The sequence below is a fragment of the Rousettus aegyptiacus genome, unplaced genomic scaffold (assembly GCF_014176215.1).
Source record: "Rousettus aegyptiacus isolate mRouAeg1 unplaced genomic scaffold, mRouAeg1.p scaffold_m13_p_5, whole genome shotgun sequence".
NCBI classification, from domain to species: domain Eukaryota; kingdom Metazoa; phylum Chordata; class Mammalia; order Chiroptera; family Pteropodidae; genus Rousettus; species Rousettus aegyptiacus.
Window position 1 is genome coordinate 89,041,064 of NW_023416308.1, and position 26,470 is coordinate 89,067,533.

The window sequence follows — 26,470 nt, forward strand, 5'->3', positions numbered from 1 at the left end:
AAGAACCAAAGTCCCCCAGTTCCCATCCGGTGCTTCTCCCAGCCCAGCTACTCCTTAAAGTTGTGAAGAGAGAAGTCCCTAAACACTAATCCCTGATCCCTAGCCTTGCTCGCCCTAGGGAGACAGGACCAGGGAGGGGAAAGTGGCTGTGCCATATCCAAGAGAGGCAGCACAGCATCTGGACTTCTAGGCTTGGGAATCAGAACATTTTTCAAATCCCACCTTATATATCTAATAATTGTGTAACTCTGGGCAAGTCACTTAATCTCTCTGCCTTGATTTCCTCACTTGTAAAATATGGCTAATAATAGTACCTATCTTATATGGTTCCTGTAACAATTAAACAGGAAACACACACACACACACACACACACACACGCACACGCACACGCACACGCGCTCAGTGCCCCGCACCAAGGCAAACACTTGGTAAGTGTTAGTTGTCACCATTTTCATAATGATCTTTATGAAGGTACCCAGCACACTGCTGGGCATAGAGTAGGTGCTCAATTAATGTCCGTTCTCTCTCCTTCCTCATGCTCCCAAACTTCGCAGGACACAAATCCTACCTCCATTTTCTGCAGCCCTGTGGAGAGGAGGTCTAGGGCCAGAAATTGGGAGAACAGCGGTTGCTTCTCCCCAGGCAGCCTGACTGGGCAGGCCTCATTTTCTGCAACAGTGAGCTGCTACACGAAGTCACTCATTATATCTTATGCTATGTGCTTTCAGGTCACTTCTCAGAAATGAACGACTCCCTCTTGAATTTTCCTCAAGGAGACAGAGCCATCATACGTATGGGCTCCTATTGAGGACCTAACCTTTGCAATGGCTTCTTGACATCTAGGAAGAAAGTGTTGCAGGTCCCTGTAAAAGGGGGCCAGGAATGCAGTCTCTGCCCTGGGCTAATTAATTACTACAGCCGCAGGAATAATGACAGACTAGTCACATTGATGTAATAGTACTAAAGGCTTCACAACACCACACCTTATAGCAAGGCCACTTAGTAGAAACACTATCCATACATATGTGAAAAAAACATCTGCTTCACTCACCTCTGCAGAATTAACTCCCTGACCTCTCTACAGAGCTAAAAGTCTTCTATTTGGATGTTCCACAAGCATATCCTTTGAACACATGGTTATGTTCAAAACTAAATTCATCACCTTACCTAGGGCCTGCTCTTTCTTCTCTTCATGTATTTCTCTTCTTAGTCGATGATCACACATCTAGCCAGCCTACCAAGCAGAAAACTTGGTACTATCCCTGATCTTCCCCGTTCTTCTCCTTCCCTTCTCAACCCTGTTCATACTAGGTTACCGAATCCTGAGAAGCTGTGCTAGGTCTTTCAGATGCCTTAATTTCTATCTCAGTTGTCACTGCTTAATTCAGGTCTTCATCACCCCTCCCTTAAGGTAATGTTTTGGTTTTTCTGCTTCCAGATTCTTTTTCCTTCGACTAGCCTCCCTACTGTCCCCAGAATAATTTTCTTAAAATACCCAGAATAATTTTCTTAAAATACAAGTTGAGCCATGTGATGGTCAGTTTTCACACCAATTTATACCCAATTATTCAATAAAACACTAATCTACATGTTGCTGTGAAGGTATTTTGTAGATGTGATTGTATCTATAATCAGTTGCCTTTATGTAAAGGAGATTATTCTGGATAATCCAATTAGTTGAAAGGTCTTAAGAGAACTGGGGTTTCCCAGAGGAAGATGTTTCTGCCTATTGACTGGAATGTCTGTGTGCCCTTCCTAAAGATTCGACGGTGGGTTTCAGACTTGCCCAGCCATCACCCATCGTCCTGTAAGCTGATTCTTTGCCTTCGGATCTCTTAATATATGTCTCCTACTGAGTCTGTTTCTCTAGTTGAACATGGGATGATATACCCTGTCTCCAAAACAAAATTAATGTTTTAATAGAATCTATTAGATTGGTAAAAATTGATCCTGGATCATTAAGTTTTGGCAAGGATGTGGAGCTACAGAAATCTTTACGGTGTCATGTATCAGCCATTAAGCTAGGTCCTTTACATATGTTACCCCATTTAATTGTCATAATAACTCTGAGTATTTCCATTCTCTTTATCCACATAAGAAAACTGAGGCTCAGGGAGATTACGATTCACCCAAAGTAAAATAGATAGAAAATGACACAGCTGATATTTGAAATTTAGGTTTCTTTCATGGACTTAGTATCCTCCAAAAATCACATCAAATTTACTTGAGAATTATAATAAAACTATTATATCTATGATATAATATCTTGCTTTTTATGAAAAATCATTACCTTTCTTTTCTAACCATGCCAAATTTTTTACCTCAGGACATCTCTATAAAGCAAGGTAGGGGGAGGGGACCCCAACCCCAGATTTTTATTTTTATAGTTGTGCAATTAGAGCCCTTAGAGAGCAAGCAAAGTACTTTCAAGCCAATTTGTTCCCAGGCACAAAAAAGTCACAAAAAGTAGAATAACAAAAGCATCTGAACAGTCCAAAGGCCTAGATTAAAAAGACGTCTTCCCTGGGCAGTCCAGGATTTGGAAGGTGTCACAGTTTCAAATACTCCCCTCTGGGAACACATGGTTCAAAGCAAAGGGCTCCCCACTGAGTGGTGGGAGAGCTGTTTTCTCATTCGCCCTGGGTCTCTGCCCTGGCTAGCTCGCAACTAGAACTCATCATATACATGGGATAGTTAGCATATTTATGAAACAGTTAGATACTCGGGCTCTCCCCAACACACATGACTGGCAACCTACCTCCTGTGATCACTAAGGGAGCACTACACATTTCTTCTCTGGAGCAATTGGCCCAGAGAGGCTCTGGATTCGGGGAAAAAGCAGATGCATTGGAGAGTGGGAGTGAGGACAGGATGAAACAAATGGTTTAAGTGACAGTCTGTACAGAGTGATGGGACCCCAAGCCTTCTTCCTCCATCCTGTTCCAGAAAGTCAACAGCCAGGTATATATAATATACTCCAAGGCGGGAGATTAGAAAAAGAAGTCCATAAATACCAATCTCTGGAGGTCTACTAATGAAAAAGCTTTCCTCACTCCTCAGTCCAGCATTTTACAAGGAGGTCCACCATCAGTGAGCCGTCTCCAAGCACACGGAGTCTCATTTAGTGTCTCACTTTTCAGTACGATCTCTCCAAAGATCACTAGATCTTAAGAAAGGAAAACCTCTGTAATGGTCAGGGTCTCAGTAGAAGACAGACTGCGCTTCAAATGGATCATCAGGGAGAGTTTAATAAAGAAATCATTCACAGAGACATGAGAAAGAAAACTAACAAGGGACAGTTGAGTACTTGAGGGATACCAGGTAAAGCTAGAGCTTTATCACCTCTAAGCCTGCCGAGGCAAGGGGAGGGAGCGGTTACCAGAACCAGAGAAGATGGGCTGTGGAGAGGGATGCCAGCCTGGAGCTGTGGCCCTTGACAGGGGGTTGGAGCTGGAGCAGGGAAGGAGCTGAGGGAATACATACCCTGACCTCACTCTTTTCCAGTCCTCAGTGTCCTGCTGTGCCTCTCATTGGCTGAATCCAATCAGAAGCCAGAGAGCAAGGGAGCCTGCTGAGGCAGGCCAGAGTGGACAGCCTGGAGGGGCAAGAGGGAGAGGGGAGGGGGGGGGGGGCCCACAGCAGCGTGGGAAAGGGCAGAGAACACATCTGGAGGGCAAATGAAAAACATCTAGTGCATCTCCAATGTATGACGGAACCCAAAACAAAGAAATGAAAGGGGGGGAAAAACGAAAGAAATGGACAAGGCAGAGAGCAAAAGAAAATAATTTTTAAAAATCTACGATAATGTCCATGGAGAAACAATAGATGATAAGGCAATATGAATAAGAATAGAAAATTATTTTTCTTAAAAAAGACTTAAAAAGAGCCCTTGGAAATTCAAAATGATAGCCAAAATAATAATTCTATTAGAAAGCTTAGAAAATCGAGTCAAGGAAATTTCCCAAAAAGTAATCAAAAAAGGAAGCTAAGGAAATTAGATGATAAGTCCAGGAGAGTCAATATACACCTAATGAAGTACCAGAAAGAAAGAAAAAAAAGAAAAAAGTTATCAAAGGATTATTTAAGAAAAATGTCCAGAGCATAAGTCTCCGGATAGAGAGGGCTCAATAAAGTATCACGACAATGAATAAAGACTCGCACCAATGCAAGACATAAAATTTCAAAACACTGATGATAAAGAGAAGCTCCTAAAAGTTTCACAGAAGGGAAAACAACCTGGTCACAGACAAAGGAATGAGAATTAGGAAAAAATAAAATCTCAATAGTGACACTAGACTCTAGAGGACAATGGGAAAATGCCTCCAAAAATCGGAAGGAAAAGGATTTCCAACATAGAATCCTAATCACAGCTAAACTATCAATCAAGTGTGAAAACAGAGTAAATATATTTTTAGAAATTTAAGAAATCAAAAATTTACCCGCAATTAATCTTTCTCAGGAAGAGCCTGGAACAGGTGTTCCATCAAAAATGAGAGGCTAAAGGAGGAGGAAGGTAGGAAGCAACGAAGCAGAGTAAAGAGAAGTCACAGGGCAACAGCCATGCGGCGAGAATCAGATTAGATGTTGTCCGCTTCGACACACATCAAGCAGGCAACGAGCAAAGTGGAGGCAGGGGGCATTTCCTGCGTCTTCTCACTCTGTCCCCCGGACGGAGTTTTGTTCTAGATACAAAGAAAGAATGTTTTCATGAATGTACGTCTGTGGCATTGACTTAAGAATAGAAGAGCAAGAGAGATGACAAAGAGGCCATATGGGAAGCAAAAAGAAACACCAGAAAGAGCACCGAAGTGAGTCAGAAACCGAGCTGCCGAGCACCGATTCTGTGCCAACAGCTTTTCCATAAATCACATAATTCACTCCGTTAATGACAAGCACTTACGGAAGCTATTATTTCACTCTGCAGAGATGAGAAACCCACAGCTCAGAGAGGGTAGCAACCTCCCCAAGGCAACACAGATACACAGCAGCAGAGCCAGAACTGGAAACCCTGCCTTCCTAATTCCAAGGCCTCAGCTCTTTACATTATATTATTCTGCTTGGGGCAAACCATGCAACCTTTCTGAGATTCCATTTCCTCTTTTGTACAATAGAGATTGTACGTTCTCTGAGAATCTCAGAATTACTGTGAGAATGAAAGGAGATGGATAAGCAGAAGTGCCTTGTGCGCTGCGAAGCAGTGTGCAAGCTAAGAGGCTATTGACACGTGCATGCGTGCCACAGCTGGGCTACACTGTGGAGCTTCCTGACCAAGGCAGCCTCTCGGCAGCCATGGCCTGGGCTGGGCTAAGAGCAGCGGTCCCCAACCTCCGGGCCATGGAGCAGTACTGGTCTGTGGTCCGTTAGGAACTGGGCCGCACAGCAGGAGGTGAGTGGCATGCAAGGGAGCCAAGCTTCATCTGTATTTGCAGCCGCTCCCCAGCGCTAGCATCGCCGCCTCAGCTCCACCTCAGATCATCAGGCATTAGATTCTCATAGGAGCACTGGTCCCTGGTGCCAAAAAGGTTGGGGACTGCTGGCTTAGAGCATGCTTTGAAACAAATAGTCACAGCTGTTCTGCATTTAAGGGCTTTAGGTCCACCCAGGAGGAAAAGGGGATTCCTCCTAAACAAAAGGCACAGCCTAGGATAGGTGGTATTTAGGGGCACCACATAAGCTGAGGCCTGTGGGTGCAAAGGGACAATACTGTGAGTCTAGGGGAGGTACCATGGTGCTAGCCAGGCTCCGGAAGCTTGCTCTTATGTAAAGAAAAAGAGAGCAGGCTCACGAGCTTGACTGTCTGGCCATTGTCAGAGCTGCCCCACGCCACTCTTGGTCCCCTAGATACTATGCTCTGAGGAAAGACTTGCCTTGCTCTTCCAGACAAGTACTATCAGGACTAGTTCTGTGGTTGCCTTTTCCTGTCTTCCAGAGTCACTGCATGCTATAAGCTTAGTCGATGCTGCTTGATATGCTTATTAAATCAAAGCATGACCTCTGCAGGGACGTAGTATGATGCAAACCTCAGAGTCAGCAGATGTTCATTTGAATCCTCAGGTCCACCTCTTTGAGCCTCCATTTTCCCACGTGGAGAACAAGGACAATTACCTGTCTACTTTCTACCTTGCTTAGTGATGACTAAATAAAATGATGTACATAAATGCTCAGATTGGTGTCAGCACTTAGTAGGTACCCAACTACTGTCAGATCATTTTTATTCCGTAAAAAGGCGCTATCTTTTTTAAAGCCTTTATCTTCTATATTGTCAACGTTTGAAGTGTCTTCCTAAATAACCCATAAAAGCTATACATTGACTGTATAATAAAGTCGATGTCCCTCAGCACGCCACTGGAGACTGGGCCTAGCTGGCCTCAGCTGTCTTGCAGGCCAACCACTTGTCCCTCAACCATGATGCACACTTTAGAGTCTTCCTTCCCTTTGCTCACGTTGCTTCCTCAGCACAGAATCCTCTTTACCCTTCCTCCACTCAGGAGCCACATCTTTCATGAAGGTTTCCAAAATTGATCATCCCTTCCTCTTCACTCTTCTACTTCTTATTATTCTCTGCCCTGCATTCATTCATTCATTATTTATTAAGTGCATATTATGAGTCAAACTTATTTCATAGCTCTTTCCTATTAACTGTGAGCCCCATGAGGTAAACAACAGTTTGCTGCATTCCTCCACAGTATCCAGAGTGTCACATTACCAGCTGCTAACAACCTAGAGGGAGTGAATGAGGAAAATATTTTATGTAACATTCATTCAGTGTTTAACAAGCATGTGAAGCACCTATTGCCTACAAGGCAAGTGTAGACAGTGATGGTCTATTAAGATATACAACACAGTTTGTGGTCATGAGGACAGACATGAGTGGTGCAGCCGACTTTAGATACATTTCTCAGATGGGGATCCTAAGGCCCAGAGAGGGAGGAGAGTAACTGCCCAGAATGACACACTTAGAATGTAAGACTGAAAACACCTGGCAAGGATATGGCACAAGTGGGGCGCTCATATATTGGTGCCAAGAGTACAAACTGATACAACTACTTTGGAAAACTATTGAGTGGTATCTACCAATGTTATACTGTGACCCAGATATCCTATTCTTAGTCACGCATCCAAGAGAAATCAATGTGTATGTTCACCAAAAGGCATGTGTAAGATGGTTCATAGTAGCTTTATTCACAACTCTAAAATGGAAACAAACCAAATGTTCATCAATAGCTAAATGGATACATTGTGGTATATTCATACAGTGGAATACCGCTGATCAATAAAAAGGATAATTGCTACATATGAAATAGATGATTCTCATAGACACAATGTGTTGAAAAAAAAGAGTAAACACTGTATGACACCATTTACATGAAGTTCAGGCACAGGCAAAACACATCCCTGGAGATAGAAATCAGAATAGTGGATACCTCTGGGGGTGGGGTATTTACTGAGAAGGGGTATAAGGTGGCCTTCTGAGGTGCTGAAAACGGCTTGTATCTTATGCCGGGTGGTGGTTTCTGAGACGTGTGTGTGTGTGTAAAATTCATCAAACTGAACATGTAAGAATTGTGTACTTCACTGTACACATAGTATTTCAATTTAAAAAGTAAAACAAAAACTACTCTAAGTAATTTCTCACCTATAAGACTGGCAAAAATCCAAAAGTTTCTTCACATACTCTATTAGGGAGACGGCAGGAACAGGCACTCATACATGACTGGCAGGAGTGGAAAATAGTATAATTCCTATGGAGGCCATACACTCTCCCATACATGAAATAACATATATACAAAGTTATTTGCCACATCATTACTTGTAATAGCAAAAGACTAGAAGTGACCTAATGTCATCAACAGGGCACTGGTTAAATAAATCACAGTACACAGGTATACTGGGATCTTATGTAGCTATAATAATAAACTAGGGAGGCTTTTATACTGATATGGAAAATTTCCCTGATAAACTGCTGAAAGAAAAAATCAGACACTAAAAAGTATGTACAGTATACTACCATTTATATAAAAGGGGGGTTAAAATATATCTTAGTGTTCATTTATATATGCAAAAAGAATATGCAAAATGTAGCAGCGGCAGCAGCAACAGCAAAACATCAACTGTGGGCACAGCTGCCCAAAGGACAACTATAGTAACTAGTGTTGCTCTTGGAAATATTTATGGCTGCAGTTTTGACTTTGAACGAAGCACCTGAAGTGTCATTCTGAAGAACGGGCTGAAAACAAAAATACAAGAACTGGTGATTTGTGAGCTTTTTTTGTTGCCCAACAAGAAAATGTCTATAGCACTTTTGGAAAAATATGCTAAACATATTTTTATAACATATAACGTATTAATTAGCTTTAATCATAAACAGAGGTACAGAGGAATCTAATATTAGGCATTCACTGCGCATGTGGTGGAAGGGTTTTTGGACACTGGACAGATGGGGGATATGGTAGGAGTGAGGTTTTTCATTTTAAATCCTTCTATGTTTTTTAAGTTTTGAATCATGCACATGTATGAATTATTTTTAAAACTATATAAGTAAATTATTTTTTAAAAAAAGAGGTAAAGAACAATGGAAGGGGGAAGAAGAATCCTAAAAGGGGTGATTTTCCAAAACAAATGTCATCAATTTCACGATTTCATCTGGTTATTACACAAAGAACTGCTTAATGTAAAGCAGAAGAGGCAGGCTAGATAGATGTGCAGAACTGGCCACCATGAAGGGGAACTAAATACTGAAATAACAGGAAAAATAATCTTATCCTTGGTGGCCTTAAAAGCAAGCTGGACTGTCACTGGTGTACAGGAAGGCAGCATCAGGTAGTGGACCAGAGGCTCTGAGGTTAGAGGCCTGAGTTAAAGACTCCACACAGATTCCTCTTGACCATCCTATGACCTGGTTGGGAGCAAACCGCTCAGCCTAAGCCTCAGCTTCCTTCATCTAGAAAATGGGGTTGACAATAGTGCCAACTCACCAAGTAGCTATGAGGATATACCTTGTCATATTACCCCATGCACAGGACCACACAAGTCTGTACTTAACGCTAAGCTCTCTACCAGGCCCTGGGTTTGCAGGTGTTGCCTCTCAGAGGAAAAGCCAGTGTCAAAAAAGAGTTCTCTCTATTGAATTCTTACATGAACCTCTTTGATGGGTGTCAGGCCAACATCAGGCGTTCTGCTACACATATTACAAAGGTACAAAGGTTTGACACTTGGAAATCATCGATGGAATGAAAAAAACACGTATATCCTTGCAGAGATTATACCTCCAATTTGGTAAAAGAATTGGATTTGCTTGGAGGAGGAGGCATCACACTTTCCTGCCAAATATCTAACACTTAAATGACGTCTGGCGAGCCTGAGCAGCCTGAGCGCTCCAGGAAAAGGCCACCAATAAAAAAAAAAATCCTTTCCAAGGGTCTGTGTGGAGTGGGGAGAGAGGAAATGCAGTCAGCTCTTTCTTCTCTGCAGGAAAGGAAGACTGAACAACTGCACATCAGGAGAGAAGGCAAACAAATTGCCCATTCGAGCCAAAATAAGCTGCTCCTGGGGGAAGCAAAACTGCTGGAGTCAATTCAGCCAGACAGAGAGGTGAAGGCCCCTAAGACTGGGCTGGGCCTGGGGAGCCTGCCTCTGGCATCTTCTGAGCAAGCGGTGGCCACAGGGCCGCATCTCACCTCTGCTGACCTAAGTCTACACCTGGAAATGGGAGCCAGCCAGCCAGCTTTGTCGGATGTGGAGGGAAAGCCTGAGTGGAAAGGAAAAAAGGAAACAAACTAGTGACCTGACAAGTGAGTGACCATCTATTGTGTAGCATGACTGAGCAGGCACCTGGTATACCTGGCATTTAGGGGTGGGTATTACAATGGTGATTTTACAGATGAGGAATCACACTTGGTGAGAAAGAGTGATAGTACAGACACATAGCCAGAGGGTGGCCAGGCCGGCCATGGCCAGTGGCCTCAGCTCCGTCCTTCTTGCTTGTCACTTGAGCTTCTCTATGCCCAGCTCCTGCAGTCCTTCCTCTGTCTAAAGTAGGAACCTGCACCGCGTCACCATCCTTTCTAGCCATGGGGGTGCTTGGCGGCAAACACAAAACATGTCAAGAGAAGCTTCATTGGAAAACTAAGGAAAGAACCAAAGCAAATTGCGAAAGAAAGGGGGAAAATCAAACCCAGAAGCAAATGAAGTGGCAGAGTAGAGTTATTTCAAACTCCTAAGAAATTTGAAATGTGGCTGCTGTGGAGCTTGCCTCAGGCTGGAATATGCAGGTCCTGAGTCTCTCTCTGGGACAATGGATAGCAGAATCTTGATCTGGAACAAACGTGGGCTAGTGATGCTTCCAGGGATGTTGAGATTTCCAGATCCCGTAGACTGAGGCCCTCAGGCTACAGTTTACAATCCATTCTGCAGCAATGCCGAGCACCTGCCCTGGACCTCAACATCCTGGATGGGAAAGATACTTCCCTCTCTAGCTTCTGTGACTCCTACCCTGAGTCTCAGACCTTCTTGTAGTCATCTTACATTACCTCCTTCCTTGAGGTCTTAATATATAATAATAATAATAATAATAATAATAATAATAATAATAATAATAATATCAGCTAACACTTATTGAGCCTTTACTTTTATACCAGGCAGTTAGCACTTTACATAACAATCTTATGATGTCCATGGTATATCCTAGATGAGGTGCTCAAGACACTGGGAGGTTAAGCCACTTATACAAGGTTACGCAGTTCATAAGTGGAAGAGTCAGAATTTGAACCCAGTGCCTGTGCACTACCCATACTCCTTCAGGCCCTAGGATATGCTAGAGTCAAAAGAATAGTCTTGGAAGGCAGGCAGACAGATCTATCATTTATTGCTACTTATCCCTGGGCAACCTGGTTAACCTGTCTAACCTCTGAGTCTGAGCTGTCTTCTCTATAAAGTAGATGCAACAAGTACACTTTGTGGAGTTGTGTCCATTCTAAGACAGATTAGGTCCTAAGTTATGTCCTTCACCCATATCTATTTTACCTCCCTTTCCAATTTGATTGTCACACATTCATTAGACATTAAGGCTGCTTCTACCCTTGAGCAAAGTTTGGCTTCTTTATATTCTGTTCTAGGCTATTCCATTCTGTAACTATTTCATGCTCATAGTGTGAGGGACCCAGCACCACTCACTGCAGGGCTGGATCTCAGGGAATGGGACTGAAGGCAGGGAAGACCATTTAAAGCAGGCAATGGCAGAAGGGCCGAGGGCAGGAGCTGGCTGTGAGAACCAGGCTTTAAGCCGATAGTGACTCTCTTCCTCCAGCTTGTCTCCCTCTTGCTGGCTTCCTGCCAGGGCTAACAGGCACTTCTTAGCACTTCTTGTCACTTTCTGTTGCCCAGCTTGCAGCTTGCAGGGCACCTCCTGAGGGCCTCATTCCTCCAGAGGTGGGGAGCCTCTGCTCCCAGCTCACATGCAGGCACGTAGACATGTTCAGAGACCTGTGACTGGACCTACCTTTCCTGACTCTGGAACCACTCATCCTTCAAACTGTGAGCCAGGCACTGGGGACAAAATGGAAAATAGCAGGTCCACCCCCAAAGGATTCACCAGCATGCCCTGCTCCTCCACTGCCTCTGATGGTCCCCTCGTTTGTGTGACATAGGATACACCTTTCCAGAATACCATCGCTTCTCTCTTCCAACCAAGCATTTCACTAAAACAGTCGCACTAACAAACGAGTCTTCCCTCTCTCCACCCCAACCAAGAGAAATGAGAAACAGACAGAATTAGAAATACATAAATAATATACATATATTTCTTATGCACTCCCTATATACCAGGCATTTCACACATATTTTCCACCTCATCATCACGACAACAATTCTGTAAGGTGGAATTAGTCCTATGACATAGATGAGGGGGGAAAAAATGGAAGCCCACAGAGATGGAGCCAGTTTGAACCAAAGCTGTCTGCCTGCAGAGTCTATGCTCATTCTACAGCCCCATGCTGGCCTCTGTCAGCTCAGCCTGCCACCCTGCTAGCTCCGGCCCCCTCCTTCGTCTGGATTTTGTTCTTTCAAGTATTTAGATTCCCTGTAATCTTCTTGTTTGTGCTAGTCCCAGAGGAAGGCAACCTCTCCCAGTACCGTGACAGCAGCAGCAGCAACATCCTAGGCATCACCTCTGATTCTCTGATTAGCTTGTCTTAATTACACCCAGGCTGCAGCAGTTCCGGTACTGCTGCAAACCATGCAGGTTTGCTGTTCCATTTTCTTGCTCCTTCTCCGACTCCAGCCCCTTTTACTCCCCACCCCCTCTGCTGGCTGGCAGCCTATCTCCTCTGCTGTCCTTGGTTCTGCCTCCCCGCACATCACATTCAGGCCTGCAAAGCAGTGCTTCACACTGCTGCCACCCCAGGCAGCTGAGCCAGTCTAGCTCAATTCAGAAAAGAGTGCTCAGGTCTCTGCTGAGTGCCAGGCATGGCTCTGAGTGCTACAAATAGGCAGGAGGCAAAAGGAAAAGACAGCAGCCTTGCCCTTCGGAAGCTTAGAGTCAGAGGCAGGGAGAGAGAAGTAGACAGGAACAGAAACTGCCAGCACAGTGCAGGGATTGTAATAGAGTCCTAAAATATCAGAGCTGGAGGGATCCTTGATTTCCTGTTTTAACCCCTCCATTTTACAGATGGAGAAACTAAAGCCCAGAGGAGGGCAATTATTTGAATCAGCACTTTTAAAACCCTTATGAAGAGCTAAGTTCTATTCCTCATGTTTTATATATATATAAACTCACTCAACCCTCTCAGCAACCCTCTGAGGTCGCACTATTGCCCTCCCCATTCTAAAGAGGAAGAAAATGAGGCATTGAGGAGCTAATTACCTTGTTCAAGTTCACATAGGTATTTAGTGGAAACCTGTATTGAACTTAGGTAGTCAGCCCTGTATTGTTGTCTCTCTAATGTACTGTGAGATGGAGAAAAAGTCTACATGTGGAAGTAATAAGAAGGCTTCTTGAAAGAATTACTCATAGGCCTGATTATAAAAACAGTGAACCTTGGTTATCCAGTCAACTAAGCAGAGGTCTCAATTAACCAGAGGTCTGGCTTCAACTGGGAGTTCCTGAGTGCCATGAAACACCAGGCAGTGAGGAAAAGAACTTAGTGGAAGGGATTTATTCAAAGAAACTGGAACAGCCCAAGTCTCTTCCTCTTCTATAGCTGATTTTCTACACATGCTGCCCTCGGCCTATCAGATCTTTAATATCATCAAATGCCACTTCCTGAAACAGGGAGACTGGCTCCGGTACCTTAAAAAGATGCTCAGTGATGCAGATTGAAATTTTTAGAAAAAGAGCATCTAGCAAAGCCCTGATCAACCAAAGACTTCCATTTCCCAAAATCTCCAACACACACACACATACATGTACCCTGGCCTTCGGTTAACCAACAATGTTCTCCAATTCTGCTACAAGTTTCAGAGCAAACAGTTACTGGTATACTAACTACTTACCAATCACTGCCAGATTATGCTCTGAGCCACAAGAGACCTGTAAAAGGAAAGAAAATTAGTTATATTAGAGAAAGAAAATATACTGATATTTCAGCCTGTGTATTTTCTGATTGGTTATTTTTTAATAACACCAATATCCATTTTTGGCAAATTTTAGGAAGTCAGTAGAAAGGGGTGCCATGTACAAAAGTTAAGACTATAATTACAACACACTCACAACTACAGAAAAAGTGATTTCAAAATTCGAATGGAAATACACCAAGATGTTAAAGTATTTGTCTTTAGGCAGTGAGGCTATAGTGATATTTAAAAATCCTTTCTTCTTTCTACTTTTTTGCATTTTTCAAACTTTCTATAATGAGCATGTGTTACTATAAAAATGAAAATATAAAGCAATACGGATCACAGTTTTTGAAAACTGAACCACTCTCATCTGGACCGATAAAATCAGCAAAGAACTGGGTGGAAACAGATTTGTCTAAGGACAAACACTTGACTGTCCTCATCTCCTCACTCTCACCTTCACCTTCCAGTCACGCGAACATCTTTAGTTCTCTGAGCGCGACATGCTCTCTCACACACCTGGGCCTTTGCACATGCTGTTCCCCTGCCTGGAGTGCCCTCTTCTCCACTGCCTACCTAGAAAACTCCTGCTCATCCTTTAAAATCTCAAAGCATCACTGAGACTCCTTTGCAGTTGCTTCTGGTAGCCTCAGGCACTCCTTTCATTGCGTGACTTCTATGTACCTCCATTGTAGCAATCACGTTGTGGCCTTCTACATTTTTTTCTGTCTCCTCGCTAGACTGCATGTGTCTTGAGAACAGGGCTGAGTCTCATTCACCTCTGTATTACAGGTATAAACTGTACAAGGCAGGGGACTCAGTTAACATCTGCTGATTTAGAGAATGGATGAAAGATCAAAGCACATGGAAGAACAAACACCTAACATATAAAAGAATAATTTGGGGTTCTGAATTCAGTGTTTCCACCTAGCAAGGGGTACTTTTTGCCTTTCAGTCTCTGCACGTCCCAACTCTACCAGGAAGAAGTGACTGGAAATATAAAAGCAGAAATGGTTGTCCAGGTGCTAATTAAAAGGAGCTCAAGACTCTGAAGAAGCACCCTGTGACCTTTATCAGGATGCTCACTTCAGCTCCTGGCAAGAGGAAGGCTTCAGGTCCTTAAGGAATGTCAGTGCTAGAAGAGCCCTGGAGATCTTCCACTCCAATCTTTCCACATTATGAAGAGAAAACTGAGGCCTGGGAACTTGGAAAACTGAGGAAGGAACTTGCCTTGGGTGCCGAAGTGAGTGTGTGTCAAAACTAAGGCTAGAGCTACTCTGACTCTCACACAAGCTCTTTTCCTGATTTTATAGCTTCTCACTCTTTCCCAGTGAAAATCACTTGGAAGTGATAGTCAAAATCAATCAGCACAGGTCCCTGACAGTAACAGGCTCAAAAGGCTGTTACTTGAGCACTGGAGGCCAAATTGGTAGTGGCTTGTTTCTGGAAGCCCCTGGTCCTCAAGGTTGGTCAGCTCGGCAGTCCACAGCCCCAGGGTGAGCCCTGGCCATCAGAGGTAGGCCCTCGCTCTGTCTGCACTTTGTAAAATGAAATAACTTTATTTACATTGGTAGGTGCAAAGGGGCAGTAAAGCTTCTTGAGGCTTTTTTTCCTTATAATACCTGTGCATCCCAGATCCCAGCTTCCAAAGGGAAGAGGACTACCCACACTTACGTGGACTCCCTGGCAGTGCCTGGCAAAGAAACACCTTTATTTTTTTATCACAGTAAGTATTTCCAGGGTGTCTTGTCTCTGAGGTCCTTTGAGACAGTCTCTGTATCTAATTTATCTGAGGGGTCCCACCATGCCTCTCCCAGGGCCACACACACAGCACACACTCATTATATGCTTCCTGATTACACCAAGGCTGGTTCCCTAGATTCTGTCACAGGAAGCTGTCCTTACTGAAAAACTGTTAGAAACTTAGATACCTAACGTTAGGGTAATGCTTATGTAAATGATGATAGAGCCATCTCATGGACTATTCTACAGACTTGGAAAATGATGCTTACAATAAAGGAAAATACTCATGATATCCTATGAACTAAAAACTGCCTAAAAACTGTATATGTAATACAATCTCAACTCTAGGGCTGGAAAGAGACACACCGAAATGTTAGCAATGATTGCCTCTGGGCTAGGGGTGAGGTAGACATTACGAGTGTGGTTTTACCTTTCGCGTTTTCTATGCTCTCTGAATTTTATATAGTATTCTTATAATCAGTAAAATATAATGCAGTTCCCACCAGAGAAGGGGAAAAACCCCTGCTTGCTATAATATCTGATATATTCTGAAGTAGCGTGTGTGTGTGTGTGGAGATTTGAAGGAAATATAACCAAATTATAAGGGCAGCTGCATCATGGTGGTAGGATTATATTTTTTCTTCTATTCTTTATTTTCAAATATTCTTTAATGGTGGTGGTAGTAGTAGTGGTGATGGTGGCAGCGATAAGAGCAAGAATTAAAGCCACTATATATTGAGGACCCATATGTGCCAGGCGTCATGCCAAGGCACTTTATAAACATTCTCTCATCTTAACCATCACAATAATCTTTTCAGGTAGGTTTGATTTTAGAGATAAGAAACTGAACTATACATATTAAGTAACTTTCATAGCTAACTAAGTGGCAGTAGCAGAATTAAAACCCAGGGCTGTCTGATCTGTAAGCTCCTGTTCTATACTGCTAGACCACGTTACCTTTGGCTTTAAAAAATAAAGTTATTTCATTTTATGAAATGCAGACAGAGAAAGGGCCTGCCTCTGACTGCCAGGGCTCACCCTGGAGCTGTGGACTGCAGGGCTGACCAACCTGAGGACCAGGGCCTTCCAGAAACAAGCCACTGACAAATGCCAATATCAGGCAGCAGATGCTGCTCTGAATAAATGAGCAAGACAGTGATGAATGGATTTTGTCAAGGCGATGTACAGCTTGAAGCTCAAAGCTCCCCACTGCTTCTTGCTGTCTGTGCATTGGTACAGAGGGCAGAAGAATGAACAACACAGGCCACAAAATGCTACGCTCCTTCAACGAGATTGTATCAATGACCATTGGCTTCATATTGCTCCTGTCAGCATCTACCCACTGCTCGGCTGCAGGCAGCTTTCTAGAAGACTCTGTTAACAATGGCAACATGCCCAGGAGGAAGAGAATCGGAGCCAGGAAGCCAGTTGAATCCTCGGTCCTCTGCTTTCTGGCTCTGAGAAAGAACTTCCGCCAGGTATTCAACCTCTTGGGCCTCAGTGCCCTCAGGTGTAAAAAGTATATAACAGTATCTGTCCCATCTGCCTCACAGAATTGCTAGAGGACAAATGAGACAATCCATCTCCTCACAGCCACGTGTCTCACCTTTCTTACATATAAATCTGACTGTGCCATGGCCTTATATAGGCCCCTTCACAGGCTCCCAGTGTTGGGAGGGCAAAGACTAAACTACACAGTTTGGTTCACAAGCCCCTCAAAAGCAGGCCCCTGTTGACCCCTCTGGCCTCTTTCTTCCCTCTGCTACTTAGGAACACTCAGCTCCCAATAACACATTCCCTTGGTTCTATTCACATCACTCTGCATTTTCTCTAAGAACATCACACAATTTCAGGCCTTTATACATGCTATTCTCTTTGACTGGAATTCCCTCTCTCCTACTGTCTACCTAGCTAAATCCTTCAAGATGGCGCAAATGTCTCCTCCTGGTAAAGCTGGCCCTGACTTCTCAAGGCCAAGCCATCTGCTCCGCCCTGGTTACCCCCACAGCATGTGTTAGGCACAAATGTCTCTCTGACATGCAACAGAGTGTCTGCCCAGCAGTGTTTCTGCCACACAGCCCAAGTGCAGGGCATGAAGGGGGAGGGGAGAATACAAAGATAAGGGGTCTGGAGAAGTTAGATGACCCCAAAACAAGTGTGAGTAGTGGTGTGGCCCCTCCAGCCCAAAGGAGACAGGCAGTGAAATGCCAGTGAGGGCAGGAAGGGAACGGCCCTACAAGAATAGTATAGAGATGACAGAGGCATCGAAAGCGCAGTAGGATCATTCCAGGGACTCTATATAACAAAGCACAGTAAACCAGCAATAGAAGTCCGTCCTTGGAGACAGAGTCCCACTATGGAGGACTAGGTTCCAGCTCTGCTGGCCGGAGCCTTCCAGAAAAAGGGTGCACACCTCCCCAAGGGTGGCATGTGGGGAACGAAGGTGGCTGTGGAAAGCTGTCCTTGACTCAGTGCTGCTCAAGTACTAACGGGCCTCTTCCGTTCAGGCATTCCAGCCTGAGAAGGCAGAGCTGCAGAAAACAGTTTCCAACCCCCCAACCGCCACAAACACCAGCTCTCTCGGCGGCCTTCCTGCCAGGAGTTCTCACACAGGGAGTTGCAGTGGGATCTCCTGGGGCCTGGATCCCACTAAATGCAGCCGAATGGGGATGAGCTAGGGCAAGAACTGACTGGTAGTAAATGCCCAGTGAAAATATGCTGACTTCATTAATGAGTTAAATGAATAAATAACTAAATAAATGAGCAAAAATTAATATGAAAATACTTGCCAAGTGCTAAATGTGAGCACTTTAGTTTCCAGTGGTACACTTGTATCATTTCTAAAAATAGCTGACTGGCCCTTTTGAGTGCTTATGGCCAGGCACCCGTCTAAGTGCTTTGTCTGTTTTATCTCATTTAAACCTATACCAAACCTAAGAGATGGATTCCTTTATTAGGATTGTTGTACAGATGAGGTGGTTGGGGTCCAGAGAGGTAAGGTCACTTGCCCAGTGTCTTACAGCTAGTGCAGGTGTAGGATTCTGTGTTCAGATTCGACCTTTCTATCCTCCCACCTATTTCAACCCTTCTCCTTTACATGTAGGATGGAAATAAACTGTCCACCCCGTCCCTTACATCTGGCAACCCAGAGTCAATTATCTAATGACCTTAAGCTGGGAGAATCTTCGATTTACAAGGCCCAAACAACATCTTCCTGGGGCCAGAGGTGTCCACCTTTGTACCCATCAAGAAGCTGTTCCGGGGCTTTTTCTTGGGAGGGAAGGCTGTAAAATAGCATCAAAACTTTGTCCTCTGCCCTCCTCGTGAAAGCTGTCACCTTGCAGAGAACTCCACCAGATTTTTCAACTCTGAGCAGATGGAAATCAAGGCGGGAAAAACAGAGTGGGCGGAGTACAAACAGGACTCGAGAAGAAGCACTAAGATGCCTGGAGAGGAAGCGGGGCCAGGGACCGCCCTCATCTTCTGCTGCTCAGCTGGTGACAGTCAGGGACCATCTTGGGACTCGCGCCGACATCCCGCAGGGCCTGCTGATTGGTTCCCGCTGGTGCCAATGGGTCCAGCACCACGGGTGCCATGGCAACAAAGCGCATGTGTGGAGGCACGTGATGCCAGGGGCTGGGCAGCCATTCCCCGGGACTCAGAGGAGGGATTGAAAGCCTGGGCTCCCCGCCTCAATGAGAGTGCTTGGCAGGCAGTGCTGCCTTGGAAGGAGAAGCGTGCTGGGAGCAACTCCAGAATGGCAGCCTCTCCTGGGGGTTAAGAAGGAAGGGAATGGATGCTTCCGTGCAGCCTGGCTAGAACTGTCCAAACCCAGTTGCCATGTGTGTAGAACTCTGGGGAGATAACCAGAATTTCCAAACCTATTAGAAAAGCAGGGCTGGGAGGCTGGGCATGTTTCACAGTCAAACTGCAGCCCTGTTAGCCTATGGAGTTTTACCCCTTACGGTTAGAAATAGCTCCCAACAGAGCTCATGGTGATAGCAGAGTCAGCACAGTTGTTTGCGTCTGGAAGCACCTAGCCTTAAAAAGATACCTTGATCTCCATGCGTGAGGGCTTAACTGAAGCCTAAATGACAAAAGAAGTGAGAGAGAGAGACAGAGAGACAGAGAGGCAGAGAGAGACAGAGACTGACTTCCAGGTTCAGCAGCTCCATTTGTCCGCCACTTCAAAGCCCCAGGTGAAGAACCCATTATCCCTGTAAAGCCAATTCCTTTCCCTCAAAGTACATTATATACCTAAGAAAATGAGGCTTCGGCTAGATTATACTACCTCCTCAAATGGAGAGGATGGGATAATGAGGAAGAGAGCTAAAATTTGGTAAGGGCCTGGATGCCAGGCAAGTGACATTGTAGAATTTCACTTTACCTGTAGAGCCTCACATCCTTAGCTACTCTGAGAAGTGGGAATCTGTCTCCCTACTCAACAGGCCAGCAAACACACACAGAGGACTTAAACCACTAGTGCCAGGTCACACTGGGCTATGCACCAGGTTGATCTAAAGCCTGTGAGTTGAACCACTACACATACTGCCTTCCTCTTCAGGTACTGGTACCAGACTGAGCCCCAGCCAGTAAGGCTCAGTCTCTCAGTGACGGACAGATCTCTGACTCTTTATCTCTCTCCTACGCTGTCTCCATCCTGTTACTTCTGCCTTCTCAAAGCTCTCAAATCTGTCTTGATTTCCAGCTGCCACCATCTCAGTTCAGTCCTTTTCACTCCAACCTGAATTCCTTCAAAAGTCACCTCAATGGCTTCAAACGCTCTTCTCTCCATCATTCATGATCTCATTAAAAAAAAAAATTTTTTTTTTAAGTTGCCATAGTCTCAAAGCCTTCTAACTTCCTACCACACTTGATCTCTCACTTCTTTCCTACATAAACCTGTTACCCAGAAACACGAGTCTCTTCTCTGTCCCTGGAAAATCGGTTTCCCCACTTTTACACCTTTACTGGCATCATTCTCCCTTCTCCATACCATTCTAAACCCAAGCAATCCTATAATACCCAGTTCAAGACCCCTGGCTTGAGGAGGCCTCCCAGATTATCTCAGCCCCAAGGACAGATATTTCACACCCTACAACCTGCTTTGGCTATGCTTTGATTTTTGTCAAATCTCCTTTGTACTGTTAACAATAAGACATGTCCTGGCCCTGCCACTTTCTGGTCTTATAACCTTGAGTAAATGTCTTTGCCTCTCTGGCCTTCAGTTCCCACATCTCTAAAATGTAGTAACAAGTCTATGGCCTTGCTACCCTGAACAAGACCACAGCCATGCTACCCTGTACAAGCCCAATCCTGTCTGATCTCGGAAGCTAAGCAGGGTTGAGCCTGGTTAGTACTTGGATGGGAGACTGCCCAGGAAGACCAGGTGCTGCAGGCGTAAAAAAAAAAAAAATTAAAATTAAGGGATAGTAAGCTGACAAGGTCCTTGCAATCTATGAGGTTAACCAAGGGTTGCCTCACCTAAAAATAATAATAATAATAATAATAATAATAATAAAATTGAGTAACAACAAACAGCAACCTGGCATCTCTCATACTTTCTAAAACCTGTCTGCCACCCCCTCTACCCTCCACCCAACATCTATAGAATAAAATTCACTTTGAGCTTGACCCTGATCTACAGATACATTTCCAGAACATATAAAAGGAAACTATAAACATAAGGCACTGGCATAGGATCACTATAAACAGTTCATTTTCTTTTTCATCAGTTACTCTATTGGCAGATAAGGAGAGAATTTAAGAAATGTCTACTGAATTAGACTATAGTACACACGATTAAACTAGCCAGGAACTCAGAATACTTGCTTTTCCCATAGTGCCCTTCTAAGGGAATTCCTTTCTCCTCCGTAGCTAGGTTGATACTATGTGTTCCTGCCTTCTGTGGCCATACCTAATTGGACTATGGATGGATACCTGTTCCAAAGTGGGTTAACACACAGATTGGCCACAGCTTGTGAAGTGATTTAATGTGGAAACCCTCCCTAAAAAGCGTAGGAAGTGAGTCCTCTAGTCTAGTTGGTAGCTGGAACAGTAGCTGGAAGAAATAATTTTGCAGTAGTAATAGTTAATTCAGGCAAGACTTATTAAAGGATGTTAAAACTACTGGGCAAAAGTCTAAAGAGGAACAAGATATTTATGTAGTCTCAAAGTATCTTTTCACAGATTACTTCTTAATTACAAAAGAGAAATGGTAACTTTATAGCAGAGAAAGGAGGCAACACCACCTCACCCAAGTAATCTAAGTTAGCATCACTTTTAATGGGATAAACTCACATGAGGTGCCTCTTTATGCAATGCATTAAAGATACACTGTCACTTATTTAGTTCCTGCCAAAAAATGCCTAAATGGAATCTAATCATGAGGCAAGATCAGAATAAACCAAACTGAGGGCCATTATACAAAACAACCATAAAACAACGGTCCCATACTCTTAAAAAATACATATAACGATGTCATAAAACATAAAGAAAAGCTATTCTAGATTAAAGGAAGCAAAAGACATGACAACTAAATGCAATATATGATTTTGTACTGTATCCTGGATCAAAGTGAAAAACTGACATAAACGATATCATTGAGACAACTGGAGAAACATGAAGGTGCTATGTAGATTAGATAGAAATATTCTATGAATGTTAAATTTTCAGAAAAGATACACATATGCATGCAAATGTAACAAAATGTTAAGACATATTGTGCCTGGGTGAATGATTTGGAGAATTCTTTATATTATTCTTGCAACTCTTCATAAATTTGAAATTATTTCAAAATAAATTAAAACAATTTAAACAAGCAAAACTAATTTTGGTAAAAATGGAGAATAGCAGTTATCTTTGGGTGGGTATATCTGAAAAGAGGCATGAAGGAGGCTTACTAGGGTGGCAGCTAATTAGGGTGATTACACAGCTGTATACGAATGTAAAAACTCACTGAGTCTGGTCCAAAGTTGACATTTGTTAAGTCATCTGACTTTGGCCATGAGGCCTGCATTTTCTGAGCCTTCATTTCTTCATTGTAAACCAGGTGTAGTAACACTTGCCTCACAGGATTGCGAAGATTCAATGAGAACCAACCAGTATGCCGAAGAACCCAACCCACCTCTTAATACTTAGAAGTAGCTCAGTGTTACTTCGATCCTTCTTGATATCCCAACTGTTTACATTATAAGGCCTCTGGAAAATATGTCTTCATGTGTGATCAATATCAAGGTAATTTTTCATTGTTGTGATTTTAAATACTGGGTCTCTCTTCATAAAGGCTACCTGGAGTGAAGCTATTTCTGATTTCAGCAGGCTCCACAGCTGCCTAGCTCTGTGTAAGCCACTGGTGTCCAAGTGCAGAAAAACTTATGTATACAGTCAACTCACATGCAAAGCACTGAGTGCAGCCAGGTGGGCAGGGGTATATGCGTGGCTCAGCCTTGAGGTCAGAAAGATGAACATTATTTCAGAATATTAAACTTGATGGGCTACATGGGATAAATTGTCACTCGAACCAATGTCCCTTTAGCAAGAAACCCATGGGATCAAAGAAAGAGAACTAAATCTCTTCCTCGGCCACACTGAGGGCATCACAGAAATGGTGGGTCTTAGTTCTGGTCTCAGCTATTGCCCGAAATTCTACAGCAGCTTCGTTGGAGTCTCTCTCCTCCCCAGTTTCTCCCCGCTTTACTGAAATGCTCTTCCTAAAGTACACATGGATTATTTGCTCCCCATTGCCCAAGCCCAAATTCTTTTATCTGGTATTGAAGATCCTCTGTGGTTGCAACCTAGTTCGGTTCTCTAGCCTCATTCCCCCATAGAATTATCCACAAATGCTCATCAGACCCCATACACAGCATCCCACCACCCTATTCCTCATCACGCCTGGCTCGTGCTGTCTCATTAGTTCAGAGTAACCTTCACCACTCATCTTTGGGAAGGAGGGAGAGAGAAGAGGGAAAAGAATTGCTAACGTTTATTAACTACTAAATCCCTTTCTAGGCACTTATGTGAATTAACTCATTAGATCTTCATTTGATAGATGAACTGAGGAACAGAGTGGTTAAACACCTTGACTAAAAGCACATGGCTAATGAGTGGCCAGGCCACTTCAGAAGTAATTGCTCCCTCCTCTGGGCCGATTCCATTTACTATTAAGTGGTTCACATGTCCATCTCTTCCCAGATTATAAAGATTATAACTTTATTAAGCATAAAGACTGCATCTCATTAATCTCTTTCCTTAGTGTCTTGCACAGAGCCTTCCCTGCACATAGTAGGTCCTAATCAGATGTTTGTTGAATTGATGTCACTCATCTGTGTACCTCATACAGATCTCAGCGCAGAGTCTGACAAAGTAGGTACTCAAGAAATGCCAGATGACTGACACTGGATTTATCTCTGGATTTATCTCTGAATTTCCTCAGCACCATACCAGGGTCTCATAAATGCTTTGAGCTCTGTAAGTAACAGCTGAATTCAGACACTAGGTGATCCTTCAGATGTTCAAAATTTGAGTCAGAAGATGAACAGAATGACCTCCCAAGACATGAGAGGTAAATCCCACGAAGCCTGAGGAAAAGCCTTTCTAGGTGATGCTCCAGGGTGGGAACAGTTAGAAATCTGACCCCTAGTATGTGGAGGGACACAGCACAACCCCCTCCTATTTCAGTTCTATCTCCAACAATAACAACAAAAATAAGCCGAGAGGCTGACTCTGAGCCATTTGTGTGCAAGGCCCAAGAATCCTTGCCTTTGCTGCAGCTTGGCTGGACCACTGGGACGTGGCATGAGTACCTGAACATGGCCCCTGACCAAGAGGCCTACTGGTGTCCTGCAGCCCTCACACTAAGGATCACTTTTGCTTTTTTGACTAGAACAAAACAAAATAAAATCTAGAGTGCCAGATCCTCAAGCTCTATTCTTTCTGGGATTAAAAAGTCAAGAATGCACAGAAGATGTGACAGAGAGACCAAAGCTTATGATAACAAGTGTGTGCGGTGTAACAGTGAACACAGCACTGAGAATGACATCTGCTGCAACTGACTGCAGAGCCACGTGCCCCATCCTGACGGACAGACTCCCCTCTGAGGCACAGCCCCGCAGGTCAACAGCCCAGCGAGTGCCGGTGTTCTGTTCCCAGGAGCCGCTTGCTGGAATCCCACTACCTTCAGTCCAGCTCCCAGCTGAGTGACCGTCAGAGGTGCCCTCCTGAGCTACTCATGTGACTCTGCAACATTTTTTTCTGGTTCGAGGCAAAGTTTTAGACGATCAGGTTCTGTTCTGGGCTACACACACAAAATAACTTTTAAATCAAGTCTATTCATTTTTTTCAGATTATAAGATTTATATAAAGTTCTTGTGAAACGATATAAGTAAAATTAAAAACACCTATAATCCCACCACCCACACTGTTAATACATGGTATTTCATCGCAATCTTTCCCTGTCAATATTTGTCCATGTGTGAATAAAATATACATAATTTCAGAAACATAGTTCATGTTGTATATGGGTTATGCTGCATATTCCATTTTATATCATTACATTTGCACTTAACATAATGTTATGTTTCCCATGTCATTACTTTCACTGAAAATGTGATTTTAGCATGTGTTTTATAGCATCATAGAAATATGCCCCGATTTCATTATTTCCTTACCGTTAGGTACCTAGATTGCTTTCAATATTTTGCCATTATAAATAGCAATGTGATGAACATTTTTGAAAAATCTTTGCCTACATCTCTGATTACATCCTTAGGATAAATTTTCTAATGTAGAATTATTGAATAAAGGATTAATAAACCTCTTTAACGCACTTGCACAATTTGGGAAATACATTTTATTAGGGTCATTGACAAAACAGATCACATCCAGAAGAAAAAAGAACAAAATGCAGAAGGGCTAACAATACTGAAGTAATAATATTGGCAACCATATACTGGGTGTATATAATGAGAAAGAGAAGGTGCTTAAGAGCTTTGCATGTGTTAGTTTACTTAATCTGTGAATTAATCTTATAACGCATGCATACATAACTAAGGAAACCAAGGTTCAGAGACGTTAATTTGCCCAATATCACAAGTAGTAGGGGGCACACCTGAATTTAAATCCGGTTATGTGTGATTCTAGCAAGACTTATTGCTATGCTATAACATATTAAGTTTAAAAAAAAAAATAGAAGAAAAAAATTAGTATTTTCAATCTAAAGCAAAAACTTGAATGGCACAGGGGCCACAGGAAAGGGAGGAAGGGAATCAGTTTGCAGAATGAGATAACAGAGGGGATCAATTGATAAAAATGCTTAAAATGTCAAAGTACAGCTTAATATCAGAAAAGCCATTCTAAAAATGAAAATTTACCAAAAATGTGAGGGCTGTCTCAAGGTGGGCCTAATCTAATCACAGAAACCCTTTAGAAGCAGAGAGTTTTCTCTGGATAATGACAGAAGGAGAATTCAGAAAAATTCGAAGCACAAAAAGAATGTGAGGCACCACCGTTGGCCTTTAAGATGAAGGCGCCATGCACAAGGTCTAAATAGTATCATCTAATTGCTGAAAGCAACCTCTGGCCAACCATCAGCAAAGAAACAGGACCTCAGTCTTATAACCACAAGGAACTGAAAAATGCCAACAAGCTGAATGAACTTAGACGCATATTCTTCTCTAGAGACTCCAGATAACAATCCAGTCCAGTTGACATCTTGATTTTGGCTTTACGAATCCTAAGCAGAAAACTCAGCTGAGCCCACCCACTTTTGAACTATTGAACTACGAGCTAATAAAGAGATACTATTTTAAGCCAGTATATTTGTGGTAATTTGTGCAGCAAGAGGAAACTAATACAATGAGTAGATGGATAAACAAACTGTGGTACAACATATAATGAAATACTACTCATCAATAAAAAGGAACTATCTGTACACAATATGGATGAATCTCAAAAACACTGTGCTGAATAAAAGAAGCCAGACACAAAAAAGTACATATGGTATGATTTCATTAATATGAAACTCCAGAAAAACAATTCTGATTTTTAGTGATGAAAAACAAAGACAAATCTAATTTTATAGTGACAGAAAGGCTGGGATTAGGGTGGTGGGTTAACTGGTCCGATCCTCTGCCTGACGTTTCTGCCTCCACCTGCTCCCTCAGCCTTGCATCGGAG

At 43.2% G+C, this 26,470-nt stretch overlaps 1 protein-coding gene and 1 pseudogene across 2 annotated transcripts in view; one reads left to right on the forward strand and one right to left on the reverse strand.

Moving 5' to 3' along the window:
- The window catches only part of SERGEF (secretion regulating guanine nucleotide exchange factor), a 181,393-nt gene that overhangs the window by 50,151 nt on the left and 104,772 nt on the right, over window positions 1-26,470 (reverse strand). For both annotated transcript variants that reach the window (XM_016139512.2, XM_016139513.2), the window contains exon 10: window positions 13,490-13,526. In XM_016139512.2, coding sequence (XP_015994998.2) covers window positions 13,490-13,526 — 37 coding nt within the window. The remainder of the gene's footprint in view (window positions 1-13,489; window positions 13,527-26,470) is intronic.
- LOC118603122 lies at window positions 20,578-20,696 on the forward strand (annotated as a pseudogene).